The 13,205-nt window shown below is 47.3% G+C and overlaps 1 protein-coding gene across 2 annotated transcripts in view; it reads right to left on the reverse strand.

Annotated features, from left to right (window-relative positions):
• LOC147125085 (uncharacterized) overlaps nt 1-13,205 on the reverse strand; it is a 95,859-nt gene that overhangs the window by 65,998 nt on the left and 16,656 nt on the right. Inside the window, exon 2 of one of the 2 annotated variants that reach the window (XM_085997162.1) lies at nt 6,436-6,489. The exons of the other annotated variant lie outside the window; for it this stretch is intronic. Within the exon in view, the coding sequence (XP_085853288.1) occupies nt 6,436-6,489 (54 nt within the window). The remainder of the gene's footprint in view (nt 1-6,435; nt 6,490-13,205) is intronic. 2 annotated transcript variants of the gene reach the window in all.

Raw genomic sequence — 13,205 nt, forward strand, 5'->3', positions numbered from 1 at the left:
GATTGACTGACGTCAAGGTCGACCAATCCTGTGCCGGCACGATTGACCAATCCTACAGTTCAGTCGCCTGATGGTTGGCCAATCGCTGCATCTGTGGGCGGGACTAATGCTTTTCAACTCAGTCATCGGGCAGCCATTGCTTCACTACTTCCAGCTCAAACTACTCTGCTAATCCAGCTTCGAAAAAGTTAGTATCTCTTTTAAAAATTACATAACATTTACCAAAAACGTTTTATAAGTACTTTCGCTTTCATCTTTGAAGCTATTAAAAGGTAGAAATGTTGCCCGGCAGCAGATTCACACAGGGACAGACAGACAGGCCCCAAAGCCTGGGACTCGATTTAAACCGCCCGGCCCAAAACAGCCCTGGCAAAGCCGGGCTCCCCCAGCTAGTTGAATATAATTCTGGTTAATATTTGGGATCCAGGGTGTAGTTAGTAATGCTTGAAGTCTTACGTTGCAGCTTCTGACCGCCTGTGTGAAGCAGAAACTCAGACATAGTTTGATGCTGAATCTTTGCTGGTTGTTCGAATGATGCCAATAAATCTGTATCCGTTTCTGTGACTTTTTCTTAATTAGGAAATGCCCCTAATTGATGAAACCCCGACTCCCTCCCCCTCTTCCCCCCTCTCTCTCCTCCCCCTCCCTCTCTCCCCCTCCCCCTCCTCCCCACCTCTCCCCCTCCTCCCCCCTCCCCCTTCCAACCTCCCCCTCCCTCTTCCCCCCTCCCCCTCCTCCCCCCCTTCCCCCCTCCTACCCCCCCTCTTCCCCCCTCCCCCTCCTCCCTCTCCCCTCCCCCTCCTCCCTCTCCACTCCCCCCTCCCTCTCCCTCCACCCTCTCCTCCCTCTCCCCCCCTCTCCCCTTCCCCCACTCCCTCCTCCCTCTCCCCCCTCCTCCTCCCTCTCCCTCCTCCCCCCCTCTCCCTCCTCCCCCCTCTCCCTCCTCCTCCCTCTCACTCCTCCCCCCTCCTCCCCTACCCCCCCCATCACCCGCTCCAATCCCTCTTTCCGCCCCGGGGCCCGGGCCTCGGCACCTGGATGAACGCGTTCCCTTGGACGCTTTTGGTGGCCTCGGCCGTCACCCTGATGCCGTTGGCCGAGGCAAACACCCGCACTGACATGGCCCAGCCGAGCCCAGCGCCCCGGGCAGCCCGAGCTCCGCAGCCACTGTTCGGCCACAGGCCACAAAGCACCTGAGCCCAGCGCCGGCGATGGCTCTGCGGAGCTCCGTACCACCCTGCCAGCCTTTACAAAGATGGCGGCAGTGGCTACGCTCGGCTCAGGCCCGGCCCGCCAGCCTTTACAAAGATGGCAGCGATCGCGGGCCGCTTGTTGAGCGGGATGGGAGGTGTCTAGCTCGGGCGTGGCTGGGGAGGAGAGGCCGAGGCTTCGAGGCCTGCAGCCGGGGTAACCCTGGAAAAGGGTGAAAGGTAGGAAAATTAATGAGGTTAGAGAAAAGATTTACAAATTAATTAAATTTAAAAAAAAAACAATTTAGTTGTGTTTAAAAAGCAACTTTTGTTTTGCTGGAAATCTAGATTTGAAAATAAACACGCAGAAAGTGGGAAAAAGAAATGAAGAGTTAGGAATCAAGATGGCGGCCACTCACCTCAGCTCAGAAGGATTAGGCCCGCCCACACACGCAATGAAATGCCCCCCGTGACGCACCAATTGGTCAACCATCAGGTTAATCCCCTGTACGATTGGGCAACCATCACGTCACTCAACGCTAATGAGCGGAATGTTGCCGTTTTTTTAACCTTTTTTGTATACTGTCGGAACAATTTTTGTCTGACCAAAAAGTAAATACGCCTATTAGAGTCCCCTAATGATAAGCTTTCTTTTGATATAACATATGTGTAGGTACGCTCTATGGCCTAGAAATTCAGTTTGGGGTGCCCAGCTCGCCTGGGCGCCGGAATTACCGCTGCGCGCGGAGCCACTTGCGCCAGCGGGATATTCAGTTTCAGCGCCCCAAGTGGAAGCCGGCCGCTAAACAAGGGTTTCGGCGCCCCGCTTGGGGCGCTAAAACTGAATATCGGCGTGCAAAGTGCCGCAGCGCCACCCGCTGTGGCACGGCAACCTGCGGTACTGCAGGCCTTCCTCTCACTCTTAAGGGGGAGGTGCCTGCAACAGCGCGATCCCCGCTCGCGAGTGCCGGCAAATGAGCCCGGCACCAAGGAGAAGTGCCGGGCTCTCGGGAAACAGCCAGCAATGCCGCGGGGAGGGGGGGGGTGTAGGAGGCCGGGGACGGAGGTGCGGGCAGGCGGCCGCCGAAAAAGCGGCCGGCCGCACCTCCACCTTAACTCGCCCCTGTGTACCGGTCGCTGTTTGCGGCCGGCGCGGAGGAGGCGGCAGCGACCAAATATGGCCAGCGGGGCGATAGCGGGGCGCTGCGCACACTGATGACGTCAACAGTGGCGGCGCAGCGCTACAGGCTAACGCCGCCATTAGCGCCCCGCTAAATATCGCGGTAGGTTTGGACAGTGGCGCAAAAGCCCTCTTTGGGCGCAAACTGGTGGCGCAGGCCACTGAATTTCTAGGCCTATAACTTTTGATTGTATAGCCGGACAGACGGAAAGACAGACAGACATACAGAGAGACAAACAGACAAACAGAGAGACAAACTGCTTTATATATATAGATAAACATAAATAGATACTTTTCTTTATGAGTACAGCCATTAAAATGATTAAACTACTCCTCCCCAAGATGAGCTAGAAGTGTGAGAGCAGAACATTACTCCATGCAGCATTCAGAGACATAATTCCAATAAGCAGAGCTCACTGAAATTCTGAGAGCATCTAACTGACTGGGACAGGGCTGTGAAAGAGTTTCAAGAACCATGTGCATCAAGACACTATTTAGAAACTGGGTTTAAATTTATTTTTGCCTATAATATAGACCCCTGTGCCCTCCTCTTCTGAAGATGGAGACTCAGATAGTTCCGCAGGCATTGCTATCCTTGTGGTACCCAGCCCAAGTGGCCATCCTCCATGTGTGAATGTAGACATTGAGTACTGGGAGCATTATAGCTGAGCCCAAACCTGCTCTTACCTCACATACATGCAGAAGTGCCTAGATAGCGATCAGTAGCAAGATCCTTGACTGATATTTGCTTTGTGCTTTTCTGAACCAAGAGTGCTAAGGCTAATTGTAATGCCCCCTGCTCCAATTATCCCATCTAGGATTCATAAACTCAGTACAGATCTGGCATTAAACTTATGACTTTCCTCAGTTTGTATGGCTCAGTTGCACAGTGTATTTACCAACTGAGCCATCAAGGAAGCCCAAGAGTTTAAATTCCATTGAGCATTATTTTAGCATACCAGCTAATTCACTTGTGCAAAATCCTTATATGTGCTGTTTATTATAGAATCATATAAATTTATGGCACAGAAGGAGGCCATTTGACCCATCATGTCTATGCTGGCCGAAAAAGAGCTATCCAGCCTAATCCCACTTTCAAGCTCTTGGTTCGTAACCTTGTAGGTTGCAGCACTTCAAGTGCATATCCAAGTACTTTTTAAATGTGATGAGGGTTTCTGCCTCAACCACCCTTTCAGACAGTGAGTTCCAGACCCACACCACCCTCTGGGTGAAAAAGGTTCTCCTCAACTCCCCTCTAATCCTTCTACCAATTACTTTAAATCTATGCCCCCTGGTTATTGACCTCTCCACTAGGGGAAATATGTCCTTCCTATCTACTCTATCTAGGCCCCTCATAATTTTATACATAAAGTTGTTAATCTCTTTAAAATAAATGGGTTAGCAACTTTGTAAAAATAGCATGCATAGGAACTTTACATGATGCATTGCATTCAGCAGAATTCCAACCCTCCCTCTGCAGATCTTTAACTCACTAATACTAATATGGCAAATGCCTTTTTAAAATGGATGATTTTGATCATCAGACACAAAAATTAACGTTCTTAAAAATATCTTACTCAGTTATTGTGAAAATCTGTTTCAATTAATCAGTTTTAAAGAATTGTGAAAATCAACTAAATGAGAACAATGAACAAAAATAAAAATAATACAAAAGCAAAATACTGTGGATGCTGGAAATCTGAAATAAAAACAGAAATTGCTGAAAATATTACATTCGATGACCTACCTGAAATGTTAACTCTGTTTCTCTTTCCACAGATGCTGCCTGACCTGCTGAGTATTTCCAGCATTTTCTGTTTTTATATTAAAAATAAAAATAAGCCATTTTACTTTTCAGATTTTCACTACAGATATCCTGGCCCATAATGCAGAACACCATCAAGGTTGAAAAGAGTAGCAGAGAAGACGAGGTAAGTCAATCAATATTAATTTACACTTTTAAAAGTCTCTAGCAGAACGGAAAAACTGAGGGAGGCAAGAAATTCCAGTTTTGAGGTATTGGAAAGGAATGAGTTTGCACTAGATATTTAACATGATTAAAAACACCAACTTAGTCAACATACATAAACCCTGACCCCACTAGCAAACATCAAGCCATTGTTTCCAAAACTGTCACTGACCTCATCTCCTCTGGAGATCTTCCCTCCATGGCCGCCAACCTCATAGTCCCCCAACCCCACACAGCCCGCTTCTACCTCCTTCCCAAGATCCACAAACAGGACTGCCCTGGTAGGCCCATCGTTTCAGCCTGTTCTTGCCCCACGGAACTTATCTCTTCCTATCTCGACTCTATTTTTTCTCCCCTTGTCCAGTCTCTTCCCACTTACATTCGCGACTCTTCCGACGCCCTCCGCCCCTTTAACAGCTTCCACTTTCCTGGCCCCAACCGTCTCCTTTTCACTAAGGACGTCCAATCCCTCTACACCTCAGGATGGCCAGAGGGCACTCTGCTTCTTCCTTCAACAGAGGCCCAACCAGTCCCCATCCACCACCACCCTCCTCCGCCTGGCTGAACTTGTTCTCACATTGAACAACTTCGCCTTTGACTACTCACTTCCTCCAAATTAAAGGTGTTGCTATGGGAACCCACATGGGCCCTAGCTATGCCTGCCTTTTCATGGGATATGTGGAACATTCTTTGTTCCAGTCCTACTCAAGTCCCCTCCCTCACCTCTTTTTCTGGTACATCGATGACTGTATCGGTGTCGTTTCCTGCTCTCGCCCTGAACTAGAAAAGTCAATTCACTTTACTTCCAATTTCCATCCTTCCCTCACCTTCTCATGGTCCATCTCCAACTCTTCTCTTCCCTTCCTTGACTTCTCTGTCTCCATATCTGGCGATAGGCTATCGACAAACATCCACTACAAGCCACTGACTTCCACAGCTACCTGGATTACACTTCCTCCCACCCCACTTCCTGTAAGGAGTCTATTCCATTCTCCCAGTGTCTCTGTCTCCGCCGCGTCTGTTCTGACGATGCCACCTTCTATACCAGTGCTTCCGACATGTCTTCCTTTTTCCTCAACCAAGGACTCCCCTCTGCTGTGGTTGACACGGCCCTTGACCGTGTCCATTCCATTTCCCGAATTTCTGCTCTCACCCCTTCCCCTCCCTCCCAGAACCACGATAGGGGTCCCCTTGTCCTCGCCTTTCACCCCATCAGCCTTCACATTCAACGGATCATCCTCTGCCATTTCCGCCACCTCCAACGTGATCCCACCACCAAACGCATCTTCCCCTCACCTCCCCTTTCAGCATTCCGAAGGGACCGCTCCCTCCGCGAAACCCTGGTCCACTCCTCAATCACCCCTAACAGCCCTTCCCCTTTACTAGGCACCTTCCCGTGCAAGCGCAGGAGATGCAACACATGCCCTTTTACCTCCTCCCTTCCCACTGTCCAGGGCCCCAAACACCCCTTCCAGGTGAAACAGCGATTTACTTGTACTTCTTGCAATTTAGTATACTGTATTCGTTGCTCACGATGCGGTCTCCTCTACATTGGGGAGACCAAACGCAGATTGGGCGACCGCTTTGCGGAACACCTCCGTTCAGTCCGTAAGGGTGACCCTGAGCTTCCGGTCGCCTGTCACTTTAATTCTCCGCTTCACTCCCACTCTGATCTCTCTGTCCTCGGCCTCTTACATTGTTCCAATGAAGCTCAACGTAAGCTCGAAGAATAGCACCTCACCTTTCGATTAGGCACTTTACAGCCTTTTGGACTCAACATTGAGTTCAACAATTTCAGACTATAACCCCTGCTCCCATTTTTCAGGCTGTATGATTTTGCCATCCCCATTTGCAACATTTTATCTTTTCTGCCTCCTACCTTAGCACAGAATGTTCCTTCAGTTCCTTCCTCCCCTCCCTGCCTCTGCACCTGTTTAAAATCTGTTACATCTCCAGCTTTTTCCAGTTCTGATGAAGGGTCCCAGACCTGAAACGTTAACTCTGTTTCTCTCTCCACGGATGCTGCCTGGCCTGCTGAATGTTTCCAGCATTTTCTGTTGTTATTTCAGCTTTGTTTCACTGTTGTGTTTGTTTACCTGCTCTGCTGAGCTGCTTGGTGACATCCATCTGACTCCAGGAGTTGGGAGAACCTGTTCAGAGAAAACCAGGACACAGCTTGACAGCTAATTAAAGCATTTCAGCTACAGCTACTGCAGTAAACAAAATGCACTAATATACAATCACGTCAATGCTTCAGTCCTATTTGTAATGTATTACATTTGGACTGTGCAGGTCAAACAATAACTACGATAACATTCACAATCTCAGGAAGCGCACATCTAGATGTTTGGCACACACTCAAGAAAAACTTACCTACATTTTTTAAATCATGCCTAATAATGCAAACATTTCCTGAAATACGTTGCAAAGAAAAAGTTGATTATCAGTTTCTGTTGTCCATGGACATTTTAGTTTTTCTTATTCAAACATTTTTACAGAATAAACTTGATATATGCAGAAATTTTAATTCTTAAACTCAATTACTTAAAAGTAGAATATATTCCTTTTAACTGATGCTGTCTGAAACACAGTAAAATCCATAAGTTAAGTGGAATTGTGGAATAAAGCGTGTTTGCGTCAACTTTTAAGCAGTGATTACAGGTGCAGTCCTTCAGCCATTGAGAATTCTAACTGATCCAAATTGGAGCACTTTAAAAGTCATTGGGCCATAATTTGCGGCCACTACAGGTGCATACGAGATGCGTACGTGCCTGTAGGGGCCGCGCATGTTCCAGGTTTAGGCATGCAAAGAATATTTTTGACAATTCCTCCGCATCCCCGGAAAAAGGCATCCGCGGATGGAGAGTTGGGCCATTTGCCCAACTTCTGCCCAGCGAATGCCCATGAAATTCTTACACCTGGTAAGGCCTGCTTTTACCAGCATAAGACTTTTAAAGAACAGAAAAATAACTTTTTTTCAAATAATTTATACATTTAAAAACCTGTGAAATAAGGTAAGTTAATTTTTAGCCCCTTTAAAATATGTACATTTATTTTTCAAAAATGAGTTTTAAATATTTAATTAAATGCCATTTTGAATAATTTTAAATATGTGATTTTTAAAAAATTTATTTGAAGTGTATATGTATTTTTGGGGGTATTCCCATTCATACTTATGGGGATTCCGTATGTACGGAATCCTAATAAGTATGAATGGGGATCCCCCTTCTTTCATTGGTTGCGCCAGCCCACGTGATTCTGGGGCGTTTGCGAACCACCTGCGCCCCTGGGATACATGGATCTCTACACAGGCCTACGCAAAGAGGCCCAGGAGCGCAAGTGTCCGAACCTGCGGGTCCATCAAGTAAGTTCATAAATTTTTTGCTGGTCAGAGGCATCCGCCCGTGGGAAGCCTCCGAACGCAAATTCAGGGCCATTATCAGCTATGTGTGATATAATGGGCCATATTTGCGGCCCCTACAGGTGCGTATGAGGTGCGCACGTACCTGTAAGGGCCATTCAAGTTCCGGATTTAGGCATGCGCTGCGCATGCATTAAAACCCGAAACTTGTGATCTGTCGATCATCAGCATCCCCGGAAAAGGACATTCGCGGGCAATTTGCCAAACATCTGCCCAGCGAATGCCCATGAAATTCTTACGCCTGGTAAAAGCAGGTTTTTAAAAATCAGAAAAATAAAATTTTATCAATAATTTATACATTCAAAAAACTGTGAAATAAGGTAAGTTTATTTTTAGCCTCTTTAAAACATGTAGATTTACTTTTCAAACAATTACATTTTTGTTTTAAATATTTAATTAAATGTAATTTTAATTAATTAATTTTATTTATTTGAAGTGTAGAGCTATTTTTGGGGGGATTCCCATTCATACTCATGGCGTTTCCGTACATATGGAATCCCCAAAAGCGTGACTGGGGATCCCCTTCTTTCATTTGTTGGGCTGGCCCATGTGATCCCGGGGCGCTTGCGAACCGCCTGCATCCCTGGGATGCATGGGCCTCTACCTGTGGGTACCGGGAGAGGCCCAGGACCGCGAAGCTCCATACCTTCCAGACCACCAGGTACGCAGGCATTTTATTTGCGGATTGGAGGCATTTCCCCGCGGGAAGCCTCCAACTGCAAATTCAGGACCAATATCAATGCCAAATTTCAGAGGGAAGAGCTCTAAAGAGCAACTTGATAGGCTAGAGCTCTTCAAGCACAAAAATAGATATTTCAAAGGGAGGTGGATATTGAGTCCAGTGACACGGGCACAAAACAAGGTAATTGGTTTGTCCTGGATACTGCCAAGCATCTTGAGCATTCTCCTGCATTACAACAGTGACTACACCTCCAAAGCACTTCATTGGCTGTAAAGCTTTGGGACATCCTGAGCTTGTGAAAGACTCTGGGGGAGAAATTCATTATAGCCCAGGAATGGGCGGTAAATTTTGAAGTTTGAGAATTAGCGCCAGGCACTAATGCTTCAGACAGCACGCAAAATTCAGTCTCATTGTGCAAAGAAAGGATTGGAGCGCTAAGTCAAGCGCTAATGGCCTAGCTCAGTGGTGTTAAACGCAAAGTGCTAATCAATATCAGGTGCAGTCTAATCACAGGTCATCATTGCCACAGGTTCTTTCCAGTTCTTAAAAGGGAGGTTCATTGATGCTGCAGAACCTCATTCTCATTATTGCTGGCTCTGCAGCCATCTCAGCCAGCAGCAGCAGCTCAAGAAGGAGCCGGACGACTCAAGCAGCCGTAATGATGGCAGGTCCACGCCACAGAGAGAGAACCCACAGATTCTGCGATCACGCATTGGAGGCATTGGTGGTCGCAGTGCAAAGACGGAGGGCGGTGCTCTACCCAGCAAGTGGTAGGAGGCCCCCGTCGCAAGTCGTCTGCACTATGTGGAGGGAGGTAGCCCAGCATGTCTTGGGCAGCACTGTGGTCCCCAGGACAAACACAGAGTGCAGAAAGAAATTTAACGACCTCACTCGGGTGGTCAGGGTGAGTCAATGCTTCAACAAATGCTACATACCACCATCTGAAGCACAGTCTGCACACACTGCCCAAAGCACCACACCCCCAGCACTCACCCACCAACAATCTCTACCTACCAACACTCACACCCACATCTCACATCTTGCACACAATGAAAGCTATTCAACTATGGCAGACACAAGGGTCATTAGTTATTAGAATTTAAATGATATGTGTGATATGTTTATAGATAAATTTATTAATTGTGTTTGGAATATTTTGTGGTCTCTCTCATTTCACTTTTGCGCCCAGGAGGACACTGTGATACACCATGAGACAAGGATTGTATGATGGTGATGTGGTGAGCTACGGGGATCTGGGGCTTCATATTTGCGAATCAGAGTCTGATAGGCTGGTCACAATGGTATGTTATTAGAGTCATAGAGTCATAGAGTTTTACAGCACAGAAAGAGGCCCTTCGGCCCATCGTGTCTGCGCCGCCCATCCACCCCTGTCCAGTCTAATCCCATTTTCCAGCATTTGGTCCATAGCCTTGCATGCAATGGCATTTCAAGTGCTCATCCAAATGCTTCTTGAATGTTGTGAGGGTTCCTGCCTCTACCACCCTTTTAGGCATTGAGTCCCACATTCCAACCACCCTCTGGGTGAAAAAGTTCCTCCTCAAATCCCCTCTAAATCTCCTGCCCCTTACCCTGAATCTATGCCCCCTTGTTATTGACCCCCCTACTAAGGGGAAAAGTTCCTCTTTGTCTACCCTATCTATGCCCCTCATCATTTTGTACACCTCAATCAGGTCCCCCCTCAGCCTTCTTTGCTCCAAGGAAAACAACCCCAGCCTGTTCAGTCTTTCTTCATAGCTGAGGCGCTCCATCCCAGGTAACATCCTGGTGAATCTTCTCTGCACCCTCTCCAAAGCAATCACATCCTTCCTATAGTGAGGTGACCAGAACTGCACACAGTACTCCAGCTGTGGCCTCACCAGCGTTTTGTACAGCTCCATCATAACCTCCCTGCTCTTATATTCTATGCCTCGGCTAATGAAGGCAAGTATCCCATATGCCTTTTTAACCACCTTATCTACCTGTTCCGCTGCCTTCAGGGATCTATGTACATGTACACCAAGGTCCCTCTGACCCTCTGTACTTCCTAGGGTCCTACCACTCATTGTGTATTCCCTTGCCTTATTTGTCCATCCAAAATGCATCACCTCGCACTTTTCAGGGTTAAATTCCATTTGCCACTTTTCCGCCCATCTGGCCAACCCGTTTATATCGTCCTGTAGCCTGAGGCTTTCCTCCTCGCAATTTACCACCCCACCAATTTTCGTGTCATCTGCGAACTTACTGATCATACCTTTTACATTCTCATCCAAATCATTTATGTAGATCACAAACAACAAGGGACCCAGCACCGATCCCTGAGGTACCCCACTGGACACAGGCTTCCAGTCACAAAAGCAACCTTCGACCATCACCCTCTGCCTCCTGCCACTCAGCCAGTTTAGGATCCAACTCGCCAAGGCACCCTGGATCCCATGGGCTCTTACCTTCTTGACCAGTCTCCTATGCGGGACTTTGTCAAAAGCTTTACTGAAGTCCATGTAAACCACATCCACAGCATTTCCCTCATCCACCCCCCTAGTCACCCCCTCGAAAAATTCAATCAGATTTGTCAGACATGATTTACCCTTGACAAAGCCATGCTGACTATCCCCGATTAATCCTTGCCTCTCCAAGTGGAGACTAATTTTGTCCCTCAGAATTTTTTCCAATAATTTCCCTACCACAGATGTTAGGCTCACTGGCCTGTAATTCCCTGGTTTATCCCTGCTACCCTTCTTGAATAATGGTACTACATTAGCTGTTCTCCAGTCCTCTGGTACATCCCCTGTGGCCAGAGAGGTTCTGAAAATTTGTGTCAGAGCCCCTGCAATCTCCTCCTTTGCCTCCCACAGCAGCCTGGGATACATCTCGTCCGGGCCTGGGGATTTATCCACTTTTTGGCCTGCTAAAACCGCTAGCACCTCCTCCCTCTCGATGCTAATATGTTCAAGTATGTCACAGTCCCCTTGCCCGATTTCTATGTCCGCATCGTCTTTCTCCATAGTGAACACAGATGCAAAAAATTCATTTAAAACCCCGCCTACATCATCTGGCTCTACACACAGATTGCCACTTTGGTCCCTAATGGGCCCTACCCTTTCCCTGGTTATCCTCTTGCCCTTAATATACTTATAAAACATCTTAGGATTTTCCTTTATTTTGCTCGCCAGTGTTATTTCATGGCCCCTCCTCGCCCTCCTAATTTCTTTTTTAAGTATGCCCCTGCACATTTTATACTCCTCTAGGGCTTCTTCCGTCTTTAGTCTTTTGTAACTGCCAAAAGCCCCCCTTTTATTTCTAATGCATTTTTGTATATCCCTTGTCATCCAAGGTTCCCTTTGCTTCTTGGTCCCACCCTTGACCTTTACAGGAACATGTTGGCGTTGTACTCTCTCTATTTCCCTTCTGAAAGTCTCCCACTGTTTTGATGTGGATTTTCCTATAAGTAGCTGCTCCTAGTCCACTTTGGCCAGATCCTGCCTTATCATATTAAAATCGGCCTTCCCCCAATTTAGAACCCTTATTTCCGGGCCGTCTTTGTCTTTTTCCATGACCACCTTAAATCTCACCGAATTATGGTCACTGTCGCCAAAATGCTCTCCTACTGATACTTCCACCACTTGCCCGGCTACATTCCCCAGAATTAGGTCCAGTACCGCCCCCTCTCTTGTAGGACTTTCTACATGTTGGCTCAAAAAGCTCTCCTGGATGCACTTTAAGAATTCTGCACCCTCTAAGCCTTTCACACTCTGACTATCCCAATTTATATTGGGGAAGTTGAAATCCCCCACTATTATTACCCTATTATTTTCACACTTCTCTGAGATTTGCCTACATATCTGTTCCTCTATCTCCCCCTGACTGTTTGGGGGCCTATAGTACACTCCCAGCAAAGTGCTTGCCCCCTTTTTGTTTTTAAGTTCTACCCATAAGGCCTCATTAGAGGAACCCGCTAATATATCATCCCTCCTTACAGCAGTAATTGACTCCTTAATTAATATTGCAACACCCCCTCCCCTTTTACACCCCCCTCTGTCTCGCCTGAAGATTCTATACCCCGGAATATTGAGCTGCCAGTCCTGACCCTCCCTCAACCATGTCTCCGTGATAGCAACAATATCGTACTCCCATGTGCTCAACAACAACTTCAGTTCATCCACCTTATTTGCAAGACTCCTTGCATTAAAATAAATGCCTTCCAGCCCTGCCATATTCCCTTTTGCCTTCGCATATTTGCTCTGCCTTCCCAGCTGACTTGTTTTTTCCTCTGTATTTGGCTGTAAATCACCCCCTACTATAGCTCCACTCTGTACCCCATCCCCCTGCCAAGTTAGTTTAAACCCCCCCCCAGCAGTGCTAGCAAACCTCCCCACAAGGATATTGGTTCTCCTCTGGTTCAGGTGTAAACCGTCCGACTTGTACAAGTCCCACCTTTCCCAGAAGCAGACCCAGTGATCCAGGAAACTATAGCCCTCCCCCCTGCACCATCCCTTTAGCCACGCATCCCTACGCCTTCTTCTCACATTCTACTTCCCCCTCAACCCACAGGCCTATCACACTTTCCAGCTAATCATGCTGTATGCATGCATTTCTCCCTCCCTGCCCCCTCCCCTCACCTTAACACGCGCCATTTTAATTCATTTTAAATATGTGATGGTTTTCTTTTATTTATTTGAAGTGTAGAGGTATTTTTGGGGGTATTCCCATTCATACTTATGGGGTTTCCATACATACAGAATCCCCATAAGCATGAATGGGGATTC

Source organism: Somniosus microcephalus, chromosome 1, assembly GCF_052327205.1.
Source record: "Somniosus microcephalus isolate GS21.2 chromosome 1, FLI_Smic_1.0, whole genome shotgun sequence".
Classification (NCBI taxonomy): domain Eukaryota; kingdom Metazoa; phylum Chordata; class Chondrichthyes; order Squaliformes; family Somniosidae; genus Somniosus; species Somniosus microcephalus.